Source organism: Cyanistes caeruleus, chromosome 9 (genome assembly GCF_971803275.1).
Source record: "Cyanistes caeruleus chromosome 9, bCyaCae1.hap1.1, whole genome shotgun sequence".
In the NCBI taxonomy this organism is placed as follows: domain Eukaryota; kingdom Metazoa; phylum Chordata; class Aves; order Passeriformes; family Paridae; genus Cyanistes; species Cyanistes caeruleus.
Window position 1 is genome coordinate 13,453,778 of NC_141709.1, and position 23,956 is coordinate 13,477,733.

The window sequence follows — 23,956 nt, forward strand, 5'->3', positions numbered from 1 at the left end:
TTCCAGGTGCAGATGGCAGGGAAAAAATATATTTAACATTTACATCTATGTAAGCTATTTATTTTTAAAAGCAGTCCATTTTTTACCATTTAGGTAAAAATAAACATGATGTGTATTTGTATATGCATACATACAAATGCACGTTTACCTTCAGACTTACTTGCTTACATACAGAATAAAAAATACGTGTTTTATTTAGACAACTACAGCAATGAATCAAACATGGAAGGGAAGTTACTCCAGCTTACTTTCTTCTAGCAAGAAAGGAAAGCCGCTCTTACACTCAAAACCACTGTTGTAAGAGGCAAGGAAGCGATCTACCACACATTTCAGTAGAGTCTTTGGGAGATTAAGTTCTTCTAATTAAATTCCTGAATTCAAGGATAATGCTGATGGATGATAGAACTGCTACTGATCAGAAGAGCTAATAACCATCAGGATTCAAGAAAGGGCAGAAAACAGCCCAAAGAAGGTAAGCATTCACTGAAAAAAAGTTATTTAAAACTTTCTTCAGACTCCTATTCAACATTATAAATGACTTAATGTATAAAATGCTTAGGGGTAAATAAGTATTTCATTATCCACTGGCAAATTTGTTTAAGCAAGATACTAATTTTTTTTTTTGTCACGTGTTTAAGTTTGCAGTTAATCGTATGCGAACTTCATGGAGCCGTACTAAGTAATATCTATATGTACTTTTATGTCACAGTTAATGGAGCTTTGCAGAAAGACTAAAAGCTAATATGGGGCTTTCCATCACAGCAGCTCTGTCTTATTATTTCTTCATCATCACTGATCTAAATATCTGCAGTACAAGACATGGCAAGGCCCCACAAGCCTGCAATTATTTAAATTACTTGAAGGCAGATTATACTTTGGCTCAGTATTTTTCTTGTTTAAGCTACCTGAAACTGGAGCTATGGTGCTGACATAAAGAATTCTATGGATTATGCAAGAATTCTGCTGAATTGTCACCTCAAAGTTCTGGAAATCCTTTCTTGAAATGAGTAAAAACTGTTTCAGAATAAAATTTTGAACAGAAATTTTTTTCAAAGTTTTTACAAGAACATGTAAATATAAAATGTATGGAGGTGAATGGCTCTGTTATAAGTACAGAAAATCGGGATTGACCCATTTTTAGGGCCAACACACAGAATCAGCTGAATTGGAGGGGTCTCACAAGGATCACTGAATCCAACTCCTGGCCCTGCACAGGACACCCAAAGAATCCCACCCTGTGCCTGAGGGCATTGTCCAAACGCTTCCTGAGCTCGCTCAGCGTGGAGCTGTGACCACTGCCCTGGGGAGCCTGTCCTAGTGCACAACCACCCTCTGGATCTTTTCCTGATGTATAATTTAAACCTCCCCCGATACAAATGTAGGCCATTCCCTCGGGTCCTGCCACCGTCACTCCGGAGCAGTGTCTGCCCCTCCTCTTCCCCTCCCTGGGAGGTTATAACTGCAGTGAGGTCCTCCCTCACTCTCCTCCCGCCAAGTGAACACTGACAGTGAACAGGCTGAACAGCCAAGTGACCACTCCTCATGGCTTCCCCTCAAAGCCCTTCACCATCCTTGTGGCCTCCTTTGGATGCTTTCCAACAGCTCGGTGTCACTTTTATATTGTGGCACCCAAAACTGGCCCCGCCCTGGAGGTGAGGCCGCCCCAGTGCAGAGCAGAGCGGGACCATCCCCTCCCTCGCCCGGCTGTGATGCTGTGCCTGGTGCCCCCAGGACAGGGATGTCCCTCCTGGCTGCCAGGGCACTGCTGGCTCGTGTTCAACTTGCCATTGACCAGGATCCCAGGGCCCTTTCCATGGTGCTGCTCTCCAGCATCGCATTTCTCACCTGCAACATTTATAAAACGGTCACACAATTACTATTTCTTTCCTGAAGTGCTCTGAGCACAGACTGCAGCACCCTGTTTTGTCACTAGGCAATGCAGATCTCCTCCTCCGCTAATCCTGATTTTCAAGCTCTCCAAAACCCACACCCAACAGCTTTGCCGTTCCTGGGAGTTTCCTTGTTTGCAGTAATGAGTGGGGAGTTCAAAGCAAGCTGGGACCATCCCAAATACGTTTCTATGGTAAGTAAAGAGTTGCAAACAACCAGAGAACAAGATCTTCCATCGGCTGTCTTCCCACAGCATGCTACTATATGTATCTTCACCAAAACTTAATAGTATGATTGCCCCCAAAGCAGGGCCACCAACTACTGCTACCTATTCTTCCATATTTCTTCCTGATAGTTCTTGAAATCTCTTCCCAGAGTACAGGAATTTGCTGCTTACCTGTGAAACATCCAACATTCTGAGCAGGAAACAGAATAATTTTAAATTAATAATTTTGCTTTCAGGTCTGTAAGTGGGAAGAAGCTTTATCTTTGTTGCCATCCAGAGACAGTCTCACAGATTTGGTCTCAGGACCTCCACTGAAAAAGCTACTGCACAAAAGATTAGTAAACTACTAATCTTTACTAATAATAAATAAATACTAACTTTACTACTAATAAAATCACTATAAAATTAAGTTTACATGTGTTTACCTAGAATTTTGTAGGTTAAACAAAGCTTTAAATGGACTTCTTGTATCTATGCTCAGTAAAGTTGTACATACCACTTGGTTTAGACAAAATAATCCTGTTTTTCCACACTCCTCCTCATTTATCATCTCTACTGTATCATATATATTGGAAAACAGTTTTATTTCTATAATTACATTTTCTGTTAAGCAGCACCTCCAAAGGCAACTAAGCAACAAGCAGCTTTACAAGTAAACAGAAGTATTCCATGTTTTACCAGCAAATCCATGTTCCTGGGAAGTGAAGCTGGGACTTGAACAAAAGGAACCATCGAGTTCCACATTCCTTGCACATGCCTGGCAGGGTCACTGCTGTGCAGCCAAGCACACTCCTTGCTGGACAGCCTTTGGGAAATTTCTTTGTATTCCTGTTCAGAAAGAAGAGAGAAAAAATAACACGATTCCCCTCTGCCCTTCAACAGATCCTCAGCAAAACAGTTCATAAGTAGACTTGACCTCACGGATATTTTGTGAATGTGACAGAGAATCCAGTTCAGCTTCAGTCAAATCCCTGACAACCTTCTCTGGATCGCTGATGCACGGCACACATGCCTAATTTAAACAAAAATAATAAATTAAAAAGCCGTACATCAGCTTGTCAGAAAATTGCCACCATCTCCATTTTGGCAAGACCTACCAGCACACTGCAGTGTGTTCACAAGCACTCTGTCCAAATGCTGTACTTGCATTTTAATATCTCACCACTACATATAAACACAGAGCAACCCCATTGACTGTTCACCATAATGACTCTGAGATGCCATTATCTTTTGATAATTACAAAAATGTAACTGAATGTGGGAGGACAGATAGAGATAGTGCTGAAGGCAATCTTGCCCCTGATAAATTGCAGCTGTGCCAATTACCAAAGAGTGGGAACAGCCTTGCCCTCACAGCTATGTCCAATAAGGGTGGGAGTTCTAAAAGAGCAGATTAGCTGACCAAGGGAGCTGGAATCTTGCAAGGGACTGAAAGATCTTTGCCAGTTCTGAAGGAAGAGAGAAGAAAGCCAGTGCTGCGTGGAGCTGCCCATGGGAAAGTTACAAAGAAAAGATATGCGAGCCCTTGGGTAACAAGGGGCTGATGCTTGAAGCCTTCTACGGTGTCAGCCATACCTCCACAGCAACTGAGAGTCAAATTATACAAGAACACATCCTCATAAAACACAGGTATCACACATGCATTAGTAAGATTTCTGTAAAGAATGCGTGCTTCGCTCGACAGCCTCAAGAACCAGATGACAGCATAAGAACGCTAAAAAAATCCCTGGCTGACCTGAAACGCGGCAGCACCTCGTGCAGTTAGAGCACTTAGAGGTGCTGCCAACAAGCCTTAACCCGCGCCGCACAAGCAAAAAGCCGGGTGGTGGCAGACGGGCAGTGCTGCTCCTGCCCGGCTCGGCTGCTGTGGGCGCTGGGTGCCTCAGGGGCGTCGGAGGGCAGGTTACGGCTCGGGACGACCCGGGAACACGGCCTGGCCGCCCTTTGTGAGGTGACACAGGGCTCTGGCTGAGTATTCCCACCGGCAGAGCACCGGGCGGGGGACGGTCGAGGGATGCGGGGCATACCGCGCTTGCCGGGCGGCAGCTGCAGCCCTGCCCTGCTCCCGCCTCACGTTCCCTCAGCGTGGGGCGCGGCCCCGCTCGCCGGGCGGGCGCGTTCACCCCGCCGCGAACAAAGCGGCCCCGCCCAGCGCGGCCGGCGCCGCCATCTGTCCCTCCCTCCCTCCTTCCCTCCCGCCCCCGCGGCGGGGCGGCTCCAACCCGCCCCTTTCGCTTCCCACTTCGGCAGCGGCGCCGGGAGGTCCCCGGGGCGCCGCCGGGCGGGCAGCGAGCGGAGCGACAGCGGTACCAGACAGAGCGCGGTACCGGGCCGGGCCCGCCCGCCGCACAGCAGGGCCCGCCGCCATCTTCCCCTCGCGCCCCGCCGGTGCCGGCGCGCACGGGCCGCGGGGCCCCGCAGGTGAGCGGGCGGGACGGAGGGCGGGGGACGGCGGGGCTGCGGCCGCTGCGGCGCCAGGTGGGCGCTGCCCGGCGCCCTCGCCGGCCCCGGGGCCCGTCCGTGGTTTCCCCGCGGGGGGCGCATCGCCCCGGCTGCCGGCGACGCCCGAGCGCCGCCGCCCCTTTGTTGTGGCCCGGCCGGGGCAGCCCGGGCGCGGTGCGGCCCGGGGCAGCGCTCTGTGCCCGGGGCCGCCCCGGGAAGCTGCGCCGGGGCCGGGCGGCACTGCCCGCCGCTGGTGCTGAGCTCACGTTCCCGAAATGCTGATGCGGGCTCGGCGCGGCGCAGTTAACCGGGGCGGCTGCTGTAAATCCGGCGGAGCTGCATTTCGTACGGAATCGAGCGTGGAGAGGAAAAAAATGTTGGAGGAACGCGGGGTATTACAGTCAAAATACGTTAATATCTGGTCTTTGGAAGTTGTTTGTCTTTTCTTATTTTTCTGCCTTATATTTTCACTGTGATGTGAAGTATTGCATAATTTAATGTCACCTTTTTGTCATTCGCGGTGCGGAATGCGCTGGGCAAGGCGTGTGCGTGTTGTAACAGGGACTGGTGAATGCTGAGAGCTCTGCGGTCACCTCCCAAGCGTGGTGAGACGAGGATTACCGGGTGGCTCTGGAGCAACAGCTGATCTAAGCAGGGGAACAAAATGGATTACTAGATGGCAAGCCAGTGAAAAATCTGTGTGAGGCAGGAAAGGCTGGTGTGTAAGAGGACACCGATTTGCTGTGTATTGGAGTAGAAAAGGTCTTGGAGTTCAGCTGTGCAAAGTTTAGTGAAGGTTTTCTGTTAAAGCCTTAATATGCTTAATGCATTTCATTTGCGATAATGAATTGATAATTGATTTCATAGCATCAAATGGGTGTCAGCGAGCTCTGCTGACTGCTGTGGGAATCAGTTGTGATAAAAATTTGGCCTATAGTCTTTCTTTTTCTTCGGTAAATTATTTTGATATATGATAACTGGAAGATGATTGAGGGCACTTCAGAAATGGAGCCACTAGGGACTGACTGGCCTAGAGTGCCCTGTGGGCTCTGTGTAGCCAGAAGTCCGGAGTGGCCTCTGGGAAGGCACAGGAGTCAAGTCGAAGTGACAGTGGGGTGGATTAAAAAGTGAAATAGCTTAATGCAAAATAGCCAGCTTTTTAAATATGTATGACTTTGTTCACACTGAGGTGTTCTGTGACAGCTCACCAAGATGCTGAGGTTGTTGGGTCTGCATCACAGCTGTCAGTGAACCAAGGCTCCTAATTTAGCATTGAGTGTCCCTTTAAATATGTCACTGCTCTCACAGCATGACACTTAAGATTTGAGTTATAATTTTTTTCTTCTTGTATTTCAGAATAGTTAGAGACTTTATATTCCTTGCCTGGTTTTTGAAATGTATATTCTATGCTATTGGCAAGTGATTTTTTTTTTCAGTTGATAAATAACATGAATAACACTTACTGTAGAATTTCACAATTTTTTTTTTTCAATATTAAATTTTACTTTTAATTTTTATCATGGGAATGTATGTGCATTTTAGATTTCTTCTAAGAATGCACTAAATAGTCTCTCTTTAAGCTACTTATCTTCAGATGCTTTCAGTTTATAAACCTGAAATAGTATATTTATATGCATAAGTGACTGTAAATATGTTTTAATGTTTTAAGAGTTATTTTCTTATGCTTTTAACACCATAAGAAGGTTCTTGCTATTGGCACGTTCTTAGAACATGAGTAAGAACAAAACAAAGGTGAAGCATCTCTCTGGGAGATTTAGCATTAGGTATTGAGTTCCAAAAAGCTTGTTTAAACAACATCTTATCCATTAAAGTTAAAGATGTGTCAGGTTTGTGTCAAGAAGTTTTTTTTGTTTTCTTGATGTAGAAAATAAATTTAAATACAGAACTAGCAGAAGATAAGAGAGAGTGAGCAGGAGAAGGAAGGAAGATATGGAGAAGTGCCATTCTGAAAATACTGGGCAAGATAAAAAGGTTGTATCAGAAATGTGGTTAATACAAGGCACCTGAAATATTAAGCTCTAATTCTTGTTTGCTTTCTTTTATACCTCAGGCTAATGCTGTGCTTCAGTCAGTCTTGAGTATTAGAGCTTGAGCCGATCAGATTGTGACGTTATGTGCCATATGTGCTGATAGAAAACAATACAGTGTGAGGGACCAAAGATGCAGCTTGAGCTCTAATCTTGAGTTTCCCTGCTGCTTTTTGGTTTTTAATTATTTTATTTACACACATGCTGACGTACCACTGAGTGTCAGAAAGCCTCATAGAGGGTGATGTGTAAGCCTGTGTATAATTTCATGCAAAAATGCATGCTTCATATTACTTTGACAGCATAATGCTTATAAGAGAAGTCTGAGCTCATCAGACTAAAAACCATCAATTACTTGAAAATCTTGTCTAGTAGGTTTACTGTTCCTTTCTAGCTATTTGTGTTGCACTTAGAGGGAATGCATACTGAATGTTATCATAATACTCTTAATGGATGAGCTTATCAGTGTACTTAATTCCTTTTTCAGAAGTTCAGTATCCAAACTAAGTCTGAATGTTGTAATACGCTTTACTGTACCCCAAAAGTGCTGTTACTAGTCCTATATCAAATGTGGAGGGTGCAACCATTCTTCATCCTGATTTATGAAAATTAAGTAAATGAAGTTAAGTGTTCAAATTGTCTGGGGCTTTATGTTTAGGACAAACCTCTTAATTAAAAAAAACTGCAATGGAAAATAGAAGACAGCTCAGAGATGTTGGATTTTACATAATGTAGATGTACTCTGAATCAAAGTACTGAATAATATGCTCATTTTGTCATCACTATAATATTAAGACAAGCTTTGAAACTGTGTAGGGTGGCTTCCTGTTTACACTTGTGTCCAGTAGAGCCTGTTGAAAAGAAAGCTGTACTTGGTGTTCCTTTCTTCAAAGGAATTCTTAGTCTGATTTTTTTTTTTTTCTGATGGTGAATCTCAGTATAGCTTTGCCTAAGCCTTTGTCTTTTGACAAGGAGGTTAATTAGTTTACATAAAGGCCTCTAGTGTCATGAAGCATAATAAGAGTGCAAATACTTTAGATGATGTTGTGAATTAAGATGTTAATACTAATCCGCTGGTTACATTTGTATTGATTTTTTTTTTCCCTTCAGTGTGTGGGGGAGGGGTTGAATTTTTTCTCTGGGACCAAAAATCCATATCCAGTTGCCAAAAGGCGAAGTTGAAGTAGGGCTAAAACATAAGGAAAAAGCATCTTTCTACAAGTTCTGGAATTTGATTTGTGAGTGTGTGTATCTCTCTTCCTTGTGGCAAAGCTTTCTGCAAGCCAGAGTTTAATTTTTCCTTCTAACTTTACTAGCTGAGAGTGTGCTTATGGTCTCTGGCTGTGTCTTTCATGAAACCCATCAAAATACTTGGTGATTGGAATCTTCTGTGACTAAAATGAGAATTAGACCCAGCCATTTTAAGGAGATAGGCCATTCATCTGGCACAACTAGGTCTCTGTTGTTCCAAAATAAACTGTGCTGCTATAATCAAATGCTTTGCTAGTCAAATGTTCTGGCAAAAACTTACCAGAAAAATTTGGCATACAGTTGTGAGGAAGGTGGAAAATTTGGGGGTTTAGACAGTAGTGCAAAAAAACACGTTATTAAAGTCTAAGGTTTTGTATCCCTTCAAGCTCACTAACTTTGGTTTATGGTGATCAATGAGGAGTTTCATGGAATAATTGTCCCTTCCTTTCCTCTCTGGTAAATAACTAATTTTTTCTTAATACTCTGAGCATTTTATTTGGTTAGTTCAAGCTTACTTAGATTCTGTGCATCTTTCCCTAGTAGGAGGTAGCTAGTTAACTCCAGTTTTCCCAGGATGAGCTAGCTACACAACGGCTGCATCCTGTTTTTAAGTTGTCTGGTAAGATGGGTTGCCCACAGGTGCTTGTCTTACAGTTGCTGGATCTGCACAAATGAGTGATTTAATGAGGGAATTAGGAACAATTTTTATGTCCCCTTTCAAATTAGGAGGGAGAGGCACTGGGAACTATAACCTATTGCTGTGATTGTCTTGCTCTGTGTGGTCATCTCCTCCCGCCTTTATTCATTTTTCAGATCATTGTCTCTCCTTCCTGGGGCTGTTGCCTCCTGCTGAAAGTTCTGCTCTGGTACTGGTTTCTTCTCTGGTCTTAAACTGATTATGAGGGTGCACTAAAGTCATGTTAAGATTTTGCTACTGCCAGAGAGCAAAGCTGTGTTAGATCCTTGTGTCAGCATTAGTGCACGTGTGTCCATGGAGTGAATAAATGCTTGAGTTGCACCTGGCTCAGAGGTGTGGTCTGGCTCAGGACACAGCCCCACTGTGGGGCTGGGGTGAGTGCAGAGGTGAGAAGAGGCACTGTCCCTTTTTTATTCCATGTAGTAACACGGGATTAAACTGATGTCTTCCTGCTGTTAAATTTTGTATTCTTGTGGCTACAGGAGGGCTGCTAGGTGGGGGGATTTGGTTTGGGTTTTTTAGGGCTCCTGGTAAGGCGATACTGTGTAGATTGGCTGTGTTAGTGGGTTTCTCCTCTCATCCCCAGTTCCTTTCCAGCAGATTAGTTTAGGAGTTACTTGTAAAGTCTTATTATCGTTTGAAAAAGAAAGTTCAACAGCTTCTACTTTGTTATCTTACGGGAATCAGGCAAGACTTAGCCAAAAGATGAATTTAATGTAAGTTTCCTAAGAGAAGTACATGCTGCAGTTCTCATATATGGAGGAGTTGTGTTGCAAGAGAGCTGGGACCTTGTATCTGTGTGAGCTTTAAACAAGCAGCCTGCTGGCCCTTCTCTGTCTGGCTGGACAGCTCATCAGGACACTGAGCCAACTACATTAGCAGGTGGAAAAGCTCCTGCAGGGACAGAAGTGAGGAGGACTGAGGAAGGGCAAGGAACACGCAGCTGGAGACAAGCGAGTGCATAGAGTCAGGCAGCCAGCAGGCCCTGTCTTAGGCCACTGGCAGCTTTAGATCCTTCATGAGGGGAATACACAGAAATAGTCATCCTTAGGAAGGAAGAATGGAAACCCCTGGCTTAGCTGTCACATGCTACTTCAAAGTTAAGGAAAGGAGAGATGGCATTTTTAGTGTGCTGTGCTTTTTATGTGTGTTAGAAATATTTAAGTTCATATGTGAGAGCTCTAGATGATGACACATTAAGTGATTCTTATGCTCTTTGAACTTCACTGTTTGCATTTCAGGGAGGAAAATTTTACATATTGCAGACTTAGTAAGCACAATATTTTCATACTGCTAGAGGATTGATTTCATGGTAGATTTGTTTATCTGCACCCTTATTTATGCATAGGACATAAATGGAAAAGTTGCAGATGCATTGGTAGATCTTAATTATGGCTTCATAGTCAACCTTAAATTCAATTACTTTATCTTGTTTAATTTTTGTAATGCCACTATGTTCTGTCCTATAAATCTGCATATTTGTTTTTGTTGGTAGCCAACATTTGCTAACCAAGCAGAAAATAAGATATTGATTAGAGCTAAAATTCTTTCTTTCCTTTCAGGCTGCCACCATGACGGCTGAAGAAACAGTGAACGTTAAAGAAGCTGAAATAATTAAGCTAATACTAGATTTTCTGAACTCAAGGAAGCTTCATATCAGCATGCTGGCACTTGAGAAGGAAAGTGGGGTCATTAATGGCTTGTTTTCAGATGACATGCTCTTCTTAAGGTAGGACTTCTTTTTCTGGTGCATCAGTACCACATTTATGAAAACAAAGGAGTTGGACTGTGATTCAGGCACCAGCCCTGTGCCACTAAACAGGAGATCTTAACTTGTGCCCTCATCTTTTTTTTGCTTCCTCCTGTCCCGTTCTGTGGCCCAGCCCTGCAGTGTGTTCCAGCCCTAGAGTCACTGACATCCTTCTGTGAGCCATTTGGAGCCACTGACCAGGCAGCAGTAGCATGCATTGATATGCATTTTTTTGTTTGCTTGTTAATTTTAACTTTGTTATTTTTCTGGCACACCAATGAATTCAAGTGGGAAGGAGCCTTAACAAGTGCCAGTGTCAGTGCAGACTAAGTTGGGGGCAAACTATAGGCATGAATAAGGTGGCAAAGCAAGACCTGTTTGCATCTGTGATGTGTCATTATCTGCTTACCAATCACATGGCCCTGAAGGTGTGGATTATTGACTTCTAGAATGTTTTTACAGTATTTTAGTGCTAACATCAAGGATGAGTGGTTTCCAGAGCTTTTCCCAAAAAATACGTGCATTTCAAAATAATACTTAGATTTATTTTAAATGTAACAACAATCAAGGGAGTATCTATAATCATCAAGGCATGAGAGTTGGTGCAATTTGCCATTCAGGATATTGCCCTCAATATTGTTAAAAAGAATCAGTTATATCCACACTAGTTTTTCAGCATTGATGTTTTCTGTTCAGGCCAAAGGTACTTAATAATATTGAAGCATGAGAAAGTAATTTATCCAGCTGTTCTTGAAACATTTAAAAATACATTTTATCACTGCAAAAAATCTTCTCACCTGTCTTCCCTTTGTGTTAAAATTATATATATTGAAGTAAAATGAAATGAAGAAAGAATTGCAGAAAAATTCAAGTTATTAATCAGATTATTTTTTTTTGTTTCATTGTTAGCTTAGTTGGAGAAACTCATCCTTCCCTTGTAGGCCTGGGCCTTTTATAAAGACCTCTGTATGGTAGGAGGGCATGAAGAAATGGAGCTGTTCTACCTCTGCAATCATGCACATTGATCCTGTGGAGCTCCTGTGCCAGCACCCTTCCTGCCAAGCTCTTCCTCTTACACACTTAATATGCGAGCTCTTTGTTTTCCCATCCCTTTCCCCTCTATTTATACGATTAAAATGATCTCATTTTTAAGTTCTCTTTCATTAATTTTGATGTATTCATTGAAATTATACCTTTATTCAAACTCTTCAAGTAGGGTATTTTTTGCTGTTTTTTTTGTTTTAAATAAGAAAAACAGGTAAAGCAGGAGACATGGGACCATTTTGTCCTTTTTGATGTGTCTTTAAAGCACTTAAAATTTGGCATTCTAATATTTTGTCGTTCTAATATTCTAATATTTTTTCAAAATATTGAGAACAGACTTGGATTTTGTGCTGTTAGTCTTATTAAAAAGTCATCTGTGTGCAACATTGACTTTTCAAAGCAGATTCATGACCTCTTGTGTATTTAAATTGTTTTGTATTTAAATTAGCTGCTTACTTAGAAAAGGGATGTTCTTGTCCAGTGACATTCAAGGAACGATCCTTTCTTTTACTAGGCAATTGATTCTTGATGGCCAGTGGGATGAGGTTCTTCAATTTATTCAGCCTCTTGAATGTATGGAAAAATTTGACAAGAAAAGGTAAAAAGCATGTATGTCAGCATTCAGGTTTTTCGAGTTCTGGAAAATACATGGATTTCTAAGTATTGTCTATAAAAACAGTGGTTATGAGTTTTCACTTTAGTTTCTGGTGTTTTTTTTCTAGCCTGTGTGCTGTTCCTAAAGTGTGTGCATGTGTTTTTAAACTTGTATGTGCACACACTCTGTAAAGAGTTGTCATGTGCCATACATTTTAGGAATAGGATGCATGTTATACAACCTTTTAATAAATGCTCTGTCATACTTCTATTCAAGGCATTATATGATTGCTATACTTGTTTTTTTTTCTAATTAGCCTTTTGATATTTATAATAGAATACTTCTGAAAGCAATTATGGAAAAAGTATTTAGTGCTTAAGAAAATTATGTTGTGGTTACCAATTTGTTAAAATTCGTATCAGAGTTCCTTGCCCAACTCAGAAATTTGATGTAAAATAGCTTGCTTGTCTCTAGAATAATGTTTAACTACTGGAGCAAGATCTATAGTGTTTGTCATCACACCTGCAGGTTTCGTTACATTATTATGAAGCAGAAGTTCTTGGAAGCCTTATGTGTGAACAATGCAATGTCAGCAGAAGATGAGCCTCAGCATGTAAGAATTGCCTCTGGTTTGGGATTTTTTTTGTTGTCAGAAAGTCTCTGAAAGAAAGCATAGCAGAAGCTCCCAGCATGAAATACACAAATTTTAGCTATTACCAACTGGTTTCATAAACACTGGATAAAGTAATCAGTATTCTTTGGAAGTGAGTATGGCTCACTGGTCTGAAATACAGTTGTACATGAAAGAGTTGCTTGAAACTTTACAGGTAGATCAGTGATCATATGCTATGTCTGTGGTCCTGACCCTCAGATTTACTTTAGGCAAATGTGCTGAAGTAATGGGCTCTTCTTTTTAGAGTACTTTTTTTTTTCCCCAGAACTATTCTGAAGCAGGCCTCAGAATTACAGAAATTTATTGTGGTAATTAGGGCCAGATGAAAGCTTGAATGAATTTTATGTTTAATTTCTGTTGGTTTTGGAGAGAAAGGTCAGAGTTGGTTTTTTTTGAGGGAGCACATGTGTTTACAAAGAACTTTTTCCTGCAAACAGCAAGAGTTGTGGACATAAGTTTTTGATATAGAAAGAGACATTAATTCAAACTGGCAAAGAAGGTGTGCAGATTGTGAAATTAGTTACAGTTTTCATTTATGTTGACAATGCAGTAATACCAAATTTCTAAGACAAAAATGTTATGAAATCAAAAATGAAGAATGACAGTAGTTTTAAGACAAGTGATTTTGTTTTCCAGACTGAATTGATTTTAATTCTGACTCACTACACTTACATTGTACTTCAGGGTTTTTTCTTGACAGAGTAGAGAAAGTTTAAACTAAGTCTATATTTCTAGTTGTAAATGGGAGGAGTGTTAGTCCTTTGATTCCTCAAGGTGTATATGCTGTTGCTGGAATAGCAGTAGAGGAGAAAAATGAGATTAATGTTCTGTATTTTGTTGTAAATGTTACCAAATGCGTTGGCATGTTGTGTATCAAAGGCAGCTGTATTGAAGTGTCTAGGTAACATGGGGAAGTGGGGATTTTTATTTGGTTTTTAAATCTGTGTAACTAAAAATGTCAGGTTTTGCCTATTTAACATGGTTCTTGGCTCTTAGGTATCAACACGCTTTGTAATAAAGTCCTCTGTTCATTTGGAGGTCTTAATCTACTGAGATTTTAGCATTTTTGATTGAAGAACAGAAAATCTTGGTATAAAAGCTGCTAATCACTGTAAACTAGAGCAATCTACAAGGCTTTGATTAAATGCTACTGGCATAGGTTATAGAAATAAAGGGGAAGATAAGTCAGCTGGTTTTGAGAACGGTAGTAGCCTTTTGTGCTGCAATACAATTGGAGCTGCTCAGTCACAGATTTAAAATTTTAAGCCCATCAAACCTTTGACATGAAGATGTTCCATAAATCCGTAAAAAACAGGACTGGACAGGGGATTCTAGGAAGTCAAAGCATCTAGGAATTTGTCTCTGTAACTGTACTTAGATCAGCAATTTCAGACTCTATATGCTTTTTTTAATTAACATATAATCAGTAATAGTAATAAATAAATGATAGCAGACAAATTCTCTTGCTGCATGTTCTTCGAGTCTTTTCTTGTGGAAACATATCTACTGCAGATTACTATATTGATGTTAATGTTTCCATAGCTGGAATTTACCATGCGAGAGGCCGTGCAGTGCCTGCATGCACTGGAGGAATATTGTCCCTCTAAGGAAGACTACAGTAAACTGTGCTTGCTGCTGACGCTGCCTCGCCTCACCAACCACGCCGAGTTCAAGGACTGGAATCCCAGCACTGCTCGGGTGCACTGCTTTGAAGAAGCCTGTGTCATGGTGGCAGAGTTCATTCCAGCAGACAGGAAACTGAGTGAGGCTGGCTTCAAAGCAAGTAACAATCGCTTGTTTCAGCTTGTAATGAAGGGATTGCTTTATGAATGTTGTGTGGAGTTCTGTCAGAGTAAAGCTACAGGAGAAGAAATCACAGAAAGTGAAGTACTGCTGGGCATTGATCTCTTGTGTGGTAATGGCTGTGATGACTTGGACCTTAGCTTATTATCGTGGCTGCAGAATCTACCAGCTACTGTGTTTTCTTGTGCTTTTGAACAAAAGATGCTTAATATTCATGTTGATAAACTCCTCAAGCCTACAAAAGCTGCCTATGCTGATCTTCTGACACCTCTTATCAGCAAACTTTCTCCTTACCCATCATCCCCAATGCGACGGCCTCAGTCAGCGGACGCTTACATGACCCGCTCCTTAAACCCTGCCTTAGATGGGCTCTCGTGTGGATTGACAAACCACGACAAGCGGGTCACAGACCTCGGGACCAAAACTTCTCCCATGTCCCACTCCTTCGCCAATTTCCATTACCCTGGAGTACAGAATCTCAGCAGGAGTCTCATGCTTGAGAATACTGAATGTCACAGCATTTTTGAAGAGTCACCAGAGCGGTAAGTGCAGCTAGAGCTCTATTTTTACCTTAGCTTATGTTGCACTGTTTCTGTGTTCTTACCTGCACTGTAGCTCTGAATGTAATTGTAACACTGAAACATAATATGGTTGTTTAAATTCTGTTGTAATGAAAACTCTGTATAGAGAGTGTTTTCTTCCTTGTGCTTTTATGATTTAAATGGATTTTCATATTTGGGTTTGAGCATTATGGATTCAATTTGGGCCGCCTTAGAGTTTTCTAGCACAGAGCACAAATATGCTCTGAATATGTAATATAGTCTAGCTAGGGTTTGTGTTCAGTGTTACTGTGTTCTTCCATTCCAGATAAATAAATGGATGCAGTGAAATAGCTGCAACTCCCATCTTCTTTCTCCATTGCATTCTGTCCTCATATCTGGATAAATAATTTTGGTCCTGGCACTGCAGATTAGTTACTTAAGTATTCTTGAACAATTTCCATATCCCAGTGAAGTCGGTGGAAATGACAATGTGCCATTTTTGTAACATTCCTGTATCACTTAAATTGTCACAATAGTAGCTCAATTGAAATATATACTTCATAATTTTTGAACCAAAGATTAGTAAGGCAGCTGAAAATACTATGTTTTTTGTATCAGACTTTGAGATAGTTGGGTTCTGCTATTAATAAGTTCTTAAATTGGCTTTTGAGAGAAAGGCCTGGTAACTGGGAGACATGGTACTTATCTGTTGAGAGTTTATCATCATGTTTCTGCCTGGCCTTTCTTTTGATCAGCAGTTCTGTCCTTTTCTAATGGTTATGGTCAAACTTCCCTAGAAAGCAGCTGCTAGTTTTTTTGGCTCTTAGAGGACCAGATGGGTAACTAGCATTGCACTTGGGTGCAGCGGCCAGAAGATGACATTTGGGGCTGTGGTGATCAATCCAGGCCGCAGCTGGTGTCTCTATTAGCTTTGCCTTGGAGCAATATTCCATATGTTGAGTTATGGTAAAGAGCAAATGTAATTGAACTCAGTAAAAAGGAAGCAAACACTACCAAACTGATGTCAGTTCACCAGCAATAATGGAAATACTCACAGTAATGTATGTTTTAATATTTGTCTTAATCCATCGAAAGGAGCTATTTTGTTTGATTAAAATCATGGGTTTTACCAGGCTTTTCACAACTGGAATTTTTAGCTGGATAGCTTAAGTCTTACGAAAGTATCCCTGATGTTACATTTTTACTAAGTGTACCTCCTGAATTTACTAGTTTATGGTGAATCCTCTAATTTTACTGATCTGTATCAAGCCTTATCATGTGTGTGAGTAGACCAGAGTCCAGTGTTAAAACTGATACCTGAGAGGGTTTTGATTCCCTTTTTATTATTGGAGTACTAGATTAATTCTGCGCAAATAACATCATTGTGCAGGCTAAAGAAGACGATTAATTGCTGCAATTCTTTATGTAGGCCTTTTAATGTGAAGTTTGTAGTTTGTAACATGATTTTTCATTAATAATACATCTCTTGAATGTTATTATTAGAGGGGCAGAATTAAAGGATTAGAATGATAAGGCCAGACCCTTAGTTTTCAAGAAGGCATTATATTTTTCATAAGAAAATTGAACTTCAGGTGAAGTGTCCAGCATAAATGGCAATATTTGCAAAGGTGGAAGCTGAGCTTTATGTAAATCTGACCCTTGCTTCCTTTTGCACATGATAGAAACACTGTATTTCTCTTAAAAGTTGAGTTTATTAAGCAATTGTTTTTCAGTCAGCTGAGTTACATTTGTTATTGTACAGAGGTATCCCAGAAAGTTCAAAATAACTTTTAAAAAATCTTTTCTTCAAGTCACCGAGTAAAAGACTTTAAGTTGACAAAACTGAAGATGGGCATCCAAGGCTTGTAATGTGTTTGCACGTTTACTGATTGATTGCCAAGCCATTTTGGAAAGAGTGTCATGCAGAAATAGTTACAAGAAAAGCAAAACCTATGTAAAAATTTTTCTACCTTGCACTTTCAGGAACGTTCAAGCAGATGGATGTTAAAGATCCATGGGTATTAGTTATCAATTTAGATTGGTACTGGTAATTAAACTGATATCTTTGAGAAGAGTTCAGTCTCATATTACATCAGATACCTTTTGTGCACATAACTGCTTTGAAATTGAAGATTTTGCGTAACTTAAAGGATGTAGAATTCAAATGTAGGGATAAAATACTGAAATTGGAGTGTGCTATGGTAATAAGGCTTTTTGGAAGCTGGCTGTGCCTTTTTTTTTGTCAGGGAGTTAATTTTCTTCAGTGCAACACATTTTAAGTGGTGTTTTTTTCCTAAACAGTATCTTCAGTTTGATGTGACTTAAGTAGTTTGCATGTGTGTCTTAACAGGTCTTACTCTAAAATGTTATCTTCCTCCACTTGATTTTCTACTCTTAATTTTTCTCACTTAAGCATCTCTTCTTTTCCATGTTGCTGCGAGAAGTGATACTCCTGTGGAGCCCCAGCATCCCATTGGCAGTGAGACTTCGTGCCAGAGCTCAGCTCCAGAAAATGAACCGCTCAATGCAGCACAGAGTCAGGGATCAGCCAAACAAGACAAAAATGAGGTAGTGCTTGTTTGTTTAAAAATAATGAGGCCCTTTGAGCTGGGTTCTGATCACTTCATAATGATTTGCCTTTGTGTCGAGAGCTTCATGCATGACAATGGGTTGCTTTGAATCTTTTTACTATAGTAAAAATGCCATATTGCATCTTGTAAAAGAAACTACTACTTTTTTGTCTCCCCATTGTATAAAATCCTGCTGTCATTTGAGTCTATAATGAAGCTGATTAGACTGCCTTGTCACATCAGCAGTCCAGCTAAACTGTTGTGTATATCTTTAAAAGGAAGGAAAAAAAAAAAGAGCCAACAGTGTTAGATTAAACAGTGCTTAAGCATGCTCTTCATGTTCTAGTGAGAAATCTAACATGTAGATTGTAATTTTTGGTGTTAACTAGGTTTTGTAGGTCATTTTACATCAGTTCCTGCCTAGAAGATGGAGAAATTAAAATTGGGCAATTCCCTCGTAAATGCATCTTTGCTATTCAGAATCTGATAGCGTAACCTTTTTTTGATTCATCTTTGAAGGCCTGTGCCTTAACCATCTTTTTGTATTTTTTTTCCCTTTACAGCAATATGGGGTAAGTGAAATAATAGCTCAGAAGGAACAATGAAAACAATTACCTATTAGATTCTTTTTCCACAGTTAAATACCAGTCTCTAAATTTGGTAGTGAAAAATAGACTTAAGTGTGCTGTTTGTTCTGTTTGCAGACTCAGGTTTGATTTTCTTAGGTAAACTTTGTTTTGGTTTATGACATCTTGTGGGATTGAAAACCAGCCTAGCTTTGACAGGGCTGTGTTCTAGTGGGCTCTGGGTACTTGAGTGAGGCAGTGGAGTCTACTGTAAGATTAACAAAGTCCTCCACATTTGAGGACTTCACTCCCCTCAAGGACTTTTAGTGACATCTCTGCTGCAGTGGTGTTTTGTGTGCATGTTGAAAGGGAAGGAAGAGTGTAGCTAGGCGTAGAACAGGGAAGGCTTCAAGAGGAGAAAAAAGAAAACAGAATTTGTAGCAGAGAATGAGGACAGGAGGTGCTGTGATGAAGGTGTTGGCCAGACTGTTATACATTAGTAGAAAAGAATGTAGTATCTGGTGCAATTTCATCTTATTTTGTTTTCCACATCATAGTGGTGTACATATATACCTGTAGAAGTAAGAAATTAATTTAAGCTTCATTTCAGAGGTTTGTTTTTGATGTGTTCCTGTAGAGGCTGATTTAGAAGCCAGGGTCTATAGAATGAAACTTCTGGGCAACATATTTGAGGTTTGAATGTTAGTTGGGAAATAGTGGCACAGAATACAAGAAATCAAAAGATTGAATAAAATTGTGACAAGTATCAGTCATGGAAAGAAATATAGACAAAAATATACTTCTTGTTTAGGAGGATAACCCAGGGAGCAGAGAGTAGTTAATCAATTTCAAGTACAGGAAATGAATGCTTTTGGCTTCTGTCAGTAGCTTTGGTGTTTCTGAATTGCAAGTATTCACTATGGGAAACCTAAGGTGGTAAATATTTTGCAACTGCAACAGCACTAGGAAATCCATTATAAATCAAAAAAAAATTGTGCCAGAGAACAAAAAATCATAATGCAAGTATTGTTAGTAATTGTTAATAGAAGAAATGCAAAGACTGTTACAAAGACAGAATGTGTATGAATTGTCTGAACTAATGCAAAGTTATGAGGATGTCTTTGTACAATTTTAAATCAGATGACAAAGTTGTCACTCCAGAAAACAAACAAAAAACCCACACAAGGGGTTTTTTTACTATTACTATTTTTTTCTATTAGTATTTTTCTGTTTTTTTCTACTAGGTAAATACACAGTTTAGTTTTTTTCTTCAGAAAATGTAGGACAGTTCAGTGTAGATAATTTGGCCTCAGACTGAAGTGCTTTTGGCCTTTTATGTTTGTTCATTTTCATCTTGTTTTCAGATGTTAGCAGAAAAGTGAAGGAAAAATGAGGTTTGAGAATGCAGAAGGCAGCTGGCAGTGTGGGGAGCTAATGAAAGTATGTAAAGGAGAAAAGAGTATGAGGAAGTTCAAGTGTTGGTTTGGTCCAGAAAATAAGGAGTTTTAGAGTTAAAACAAGGCACCAATTTCAAAAGTAAAATGTAACACTTGGATAGACCACTGCTGCTGGGAGAGGTAAATTGAGTCTGCAGACTGATGGCCGGGAGGTGTCAGCCTGGCAGAAAATACTAAATTTATAATGAAAGTGTGACTAACAGAGTTTTCTGGGTTTTATTTTCAATTTTCAAATACTTTTTTGTTTTGATCTTAAGTAATACTTCCAAAGTTTTTTAGGGAAGAGCAGTCTCCTTCAGAATTATGGCAGGACTACTTCAACAGTGAGTAGTGTAGCCTGGCAGTGCTTTATCTTTTTAATATGTAAATTGTGCCTGTTTTTAAGGAAGAATGAAATCATCACTCCTCAGACATGAATCTCCTGGCTTTTTGATGCCTGTGTTGAAATACTGAACCAGAAAGTAAATATTTATGTTAAATACTACAATAAACTTTTAATTTGATCTTTGATTTTTATTTCTTTTCAGCTTCGTGATTCCACAGAGCAGTTTCAGGAATACTACAGACAAAGACTACGTTACCAGCAGCACCTGGAGCAGAAAGAGCAGCAGCGACAGTTGTATCAGCAGATGTTGTTAGAAGGAGGAGTCAATCAAGAAGATGGAGCTGACCAGCAACAGAACCTTACTGAACAGTTTCTTAACAGGTTGGTGAAGTTTCATTCTTCCACCCACCCATATCCCTCTGTAAGTTCTCATAATTACCTGGTTTAATGCTTTGGGTTTCTTAACTTGTCATTTGTTATTAGATCTATCCAGAAACTAGGAGAATTAAATATGGGTATGGACAGTCTTGGAAATGATGTACAAACACTTAGCCAGCAATGTAATGGGAGCAAAGGGGTTGCATCCAGCAATCCAGCAAGTAACTTCGCATCACCACCTTCAGATGGTAGCCAGAGGATAACAACTGATAGCCCAAATCTTAATACAAGCACTCCTCGCAAGTGTGGATCAGCTAATCAGATACCGTTTCCTGAAGAGTCACCTGTACAGGGGAATCAAAGGTAAATTACTGGAGAGCATTCAGGATCCTTCTGCTTGCATAGTGGGAGAGCTGTTTGTACTTATCTTTAGCTATCAAATGAATTTGTCATTGGATAGGATTAAGCTCAAGATCAGCATTTTCTAAATATTTATGTAGGAATTATGAAGTGTTGTGATTTTTTTGGTTTTTTTTTTACAGCATGCATGAGGAATAGTGGTTGTTTGTTATGGCTTACATTTTATGCTTGTTTTTAATTTTGGACTTTTTATTCCAACTTACATGTATAGTTCTTGATTATTTTGTGTTATTCTAAGTTTCTGGAAGGTTTTTTTTGAAATACAAACTAGATGAAGGGAAAATAATGGCAATGATTCAGACATGTATAAGACTTCACACAAATTAGTCAGTTCTGAGAATGACTGAAACTGCAACTTTAGTCTGAAAAATACTTAGCAAAAAATCTGTCCCTGATCTTGTTGTTTTGTCTTGTGATGTTAAACACTTCACCAAATCAAAACAGTGCATCAGAACACACTGTCGCTCAGCCACAGTCAGAAGACTCTTCAGGGAATTTATCTAGGACAAGAGGTGATGAGGTGAGTTTTCTTGTTGTCTTTTACCATGTGTGTTATCAAAAGATTCAGTACTTAATCCTGAGTGTGGCATCCTCTTACTGTTAAGAGATATTTAGAATGAATTTTGGTTGGTGCAGTGCCTGCAGTCACAGAACTGTTGAGATTGGAAGGGACATCTGGAGACTGAATCCAAACGCACTGCTCAAAAGAGCAAGGATGCTTGGAGCTGGGTCCAGCTGGGTTTTGAGCCTCTCCTAGGATGGAGGGTGTTCCCAGCCTTTGTGGGCTACTTCATCCCATGTCTGACCATCCTCACAGTATTTTTAAAGCACCAAAAAAGTTGAAGTGGAATTTGCTTTATTTTATTTGGTGTTCATTGCCTCCAGTCCTTTCACTGGGTACCAATAAGAGTCCTGCTCCATCTTCTTTGCTCCCCCAGTTACATGTTTATATACACTGGTGAGATGTACACTTGCACACCCTGAAAAGCCCTTCTGATCTCAAGGCCAAACAGCTCTTTCACCTTCTCCTTGTACAACAGATGTTCCAATGGGGTGTCTGTTACAACCATTGTTTCATGTTTTCCAGGTTAAAATTTTGATGGTTGGACTCAGTGTCAGTATGATCTGAAAAATTAGGGGAAAAGTTAATAGGGAATTAACTGCAATAAGTACATTCCAAGGTTTCTGCATAAGTAAAATTCATAGTCTTAGAAGGGTGGTCGTGAAGTCACAAGGAGGACGATACAATAAAGCTTAGCATAATTTAATGATAACTTTGTGTTACATACAGGGTGAAAATCTGATTTTATGTTTAATATTATATTTGGTTCAGAAACTGTGTTTGACTTGAACTGTTTTCAGTAAAAAGGCAGCTTTGTTCCCCTTGCAAGTTTCACACAGATTAAATGTGTTTACACAGAAATAAACAGTAGTATTACTCATCTGAAGAGGGCTGTTTAGAAGAACAAAAGCAGGTGGAAGTCTGGAGGGAGAATGAGAAATACTAATTAATGTTATCTGTAAAAGTTAGTTGAAGAAAAGAGCTTCAAGAGCATTCTCGGACTTGGAGTAGACATTGTTTACAAAATTGTACTTAGTGTGATCCAGCCTGCTGTGTTGCTATTTGTTAATACTTGGCTGCAGTAGCTTTACATTGGTCCACAAAGCAGTCACATCTATTTTAAAATGTCCAGTTTTGCACAGAAGAACCTAATTTTACTGTTACCCTTCTACACAGGATGACAAATCAAAAAAGCAGTTTATTTGCATTAATACTCTAGAAGACACACAAGCTGTCAGAGCTGTGGCCTTTCATCCCAGTGGGAGTTTATATGCTGTTGGTTCCAACTCTAAAACTTTGAGAGTTTGTGCCTATCCAGAAGTAATTGACCCAAGGTAAGAAAGCTAATACAGTAATTTCTTCTTCTGTATCATAGCACTTCTTTCTCCTGTAGCTACTGATACCTCAACTTTTCATACCTTTATTGTCATAAATACAGCAGTATCCTCCTTGGAACCCTGAACTGTTAAACAAAAATAAGGTGATGTGCTGAAGTGCTTGTATATTTGTGGGCTACTTCTTTGCTGTCTTTATTACTTGCAAGCTGTGTTGCCACAAGACCACACATTTCCTTATAGAAGTGGTATTTTTTGTCTCAGCAGTTACGCTTCTTTGAGTTCATTTGTTTGCCTGTGGTGCTGATATTCCAGCTGTAACAGTGAGAGAGAGCATGTGTCAGTTCCCAGGCCAACACAAGCTGGGCTTCACAAGATTCAGTTTCTGGCAGGAGGACAGATTTAACAGTAGGGAAAGTTATATCTTCTTGACTTTTACAGCAAAACTTTCCAGAGCATGTCTGTTGACCTGTTTTTCACTCTGGACATTTGTTTTCTAGGTATATTGGTTCCTTGACAGAAAAAGCACCATTTGTGGTTTACTGTGCCCCTGCATTTTCAGTTTTCTTTCCACCCATTTTTTTAATAGGATTGGGAAAATATACCTAAAAATAAATATTGCCACATCAATAACAATCTCCTTAATTCTGCACCATTTAAATTATTTTCTGGGAGGAGGGGAGAAGTGCAAGCATCTACAACATCACAGTTTTATAGGGAGCTACAAGTGTGCATGGTGATTTCATCTGGGACATCTTCCCACTTTAGGACTGATATTCAGGCTTCCAGTATGTTCAAAAAGTAATATGATTTTTCTTTTCCTCAAATATCATCAATAAGGTAGCCTTTGAAGTTTAATTCCAAAATATTTATGAGAAATGTATGACACAACAAAAAATTTAATTCATTTCTGTTACCTAATATAAGGCAGCTTACTGGGCATGAAGCCCAAACAGCTTCTTGACTGGTAAGCAGTGCAAAACATGTTGGTTCTTGCACAGCTGCTTATTTTGCTCTTTGGGAAAGGTTTGAGCAACTCTGCAGCCTTAGTTGTACTTGCGGTGCACAATCTGATGTGACAGGAGACACAGTGCATCTGGACATGAAAGGAATTCTGAGACTTCCTTAATTCTGAACTTGTAGTTCTTCCACATACTCTTGATTTAGCTATGCTTACAGTTTGCCTAAAATACTTCATTATGGAATTTACAAGTTAGCAGAGAGATTACATTATCTTAAAGGTACTCTAATCCTTGTAACAACATGAGTCTAGACATGCATTCAAAATTATGTGCTTTTTAAAGAGCTATGGTTCTGTAGAATCTTTGAAGCTCTGTTGGGCCTATTAAACATTATTTTTTTACTTGTCCTTCAGATTGATGA

General features: G+C 40.0%; 2 protein-coding genes across 9 annotated transcripts in view; one reads left to right on the top strand and one right to left on the bottom strand.

Annotated features, from left to right (window-relative positions):
• On the bottom strand, positions 1-4,660 carry LOC111932747 (uncharacterized). The gene is made up of 6 exons (XM_086841992.1): positions 4,623-4,660; positions 4,144-4,573; positions 3,033-3,128; positions 2,795-2,944; positions 2,288-2,436; positions 1-1,845 (listed from the first exon to the last, which is right to left on the bottom strand). Exons 1-5 carry the CDS (start codon positions 4,658-4,660, stop codon positions 2,416-2,418), a joined length of 735 nt encoding a protein of 244 aa, XP_086698118.1. The 3' UTR covers positions 1-1,845; positions 2,288-2,415.
• Positions 3,313-23,956, top strand: part of WDR47 (WD repeat domain 47) — a 26,418-nt gene continuing 5,774 nt past the window's right edge. Inside the window, exons 1-11 of one of the 8 annotated variants that reach the window (XM_086901676.1) lie at positions 3,765-4,067; positions 6,444-6,550; positions 10,117-10,283; positions 11,863-11,946; positions 12,472-12,556; positions 14,159-14,961; positions 17,406-17,529; positions 20,082-20,260; positions 20,363-20,620; positions 21,122-21,197; positions 22,416-22,573. In XM_086901676.1, the coding sequence (XP_086757802.1) occupies positions 6,509-6,550; positions 10,117-10,283; positions 11,863-11,946; positions 12,472-12,556; positions 14,159-14,961; positions 17,406-17,529; positions 20,082-20,260; positions 20,363-20,620; positions 21,122-21,197; positions 22,416-22,573 (1,976 nt within the window). In that variant the 5' untranslated portion in view covers positions 3,765-4,067; positions 6,444-6,508. The other 7 variants (XM_086901677.1, XM_086901678.1, XM_023931998.2 and 4 more) reach the window with 7 other exon arrangements.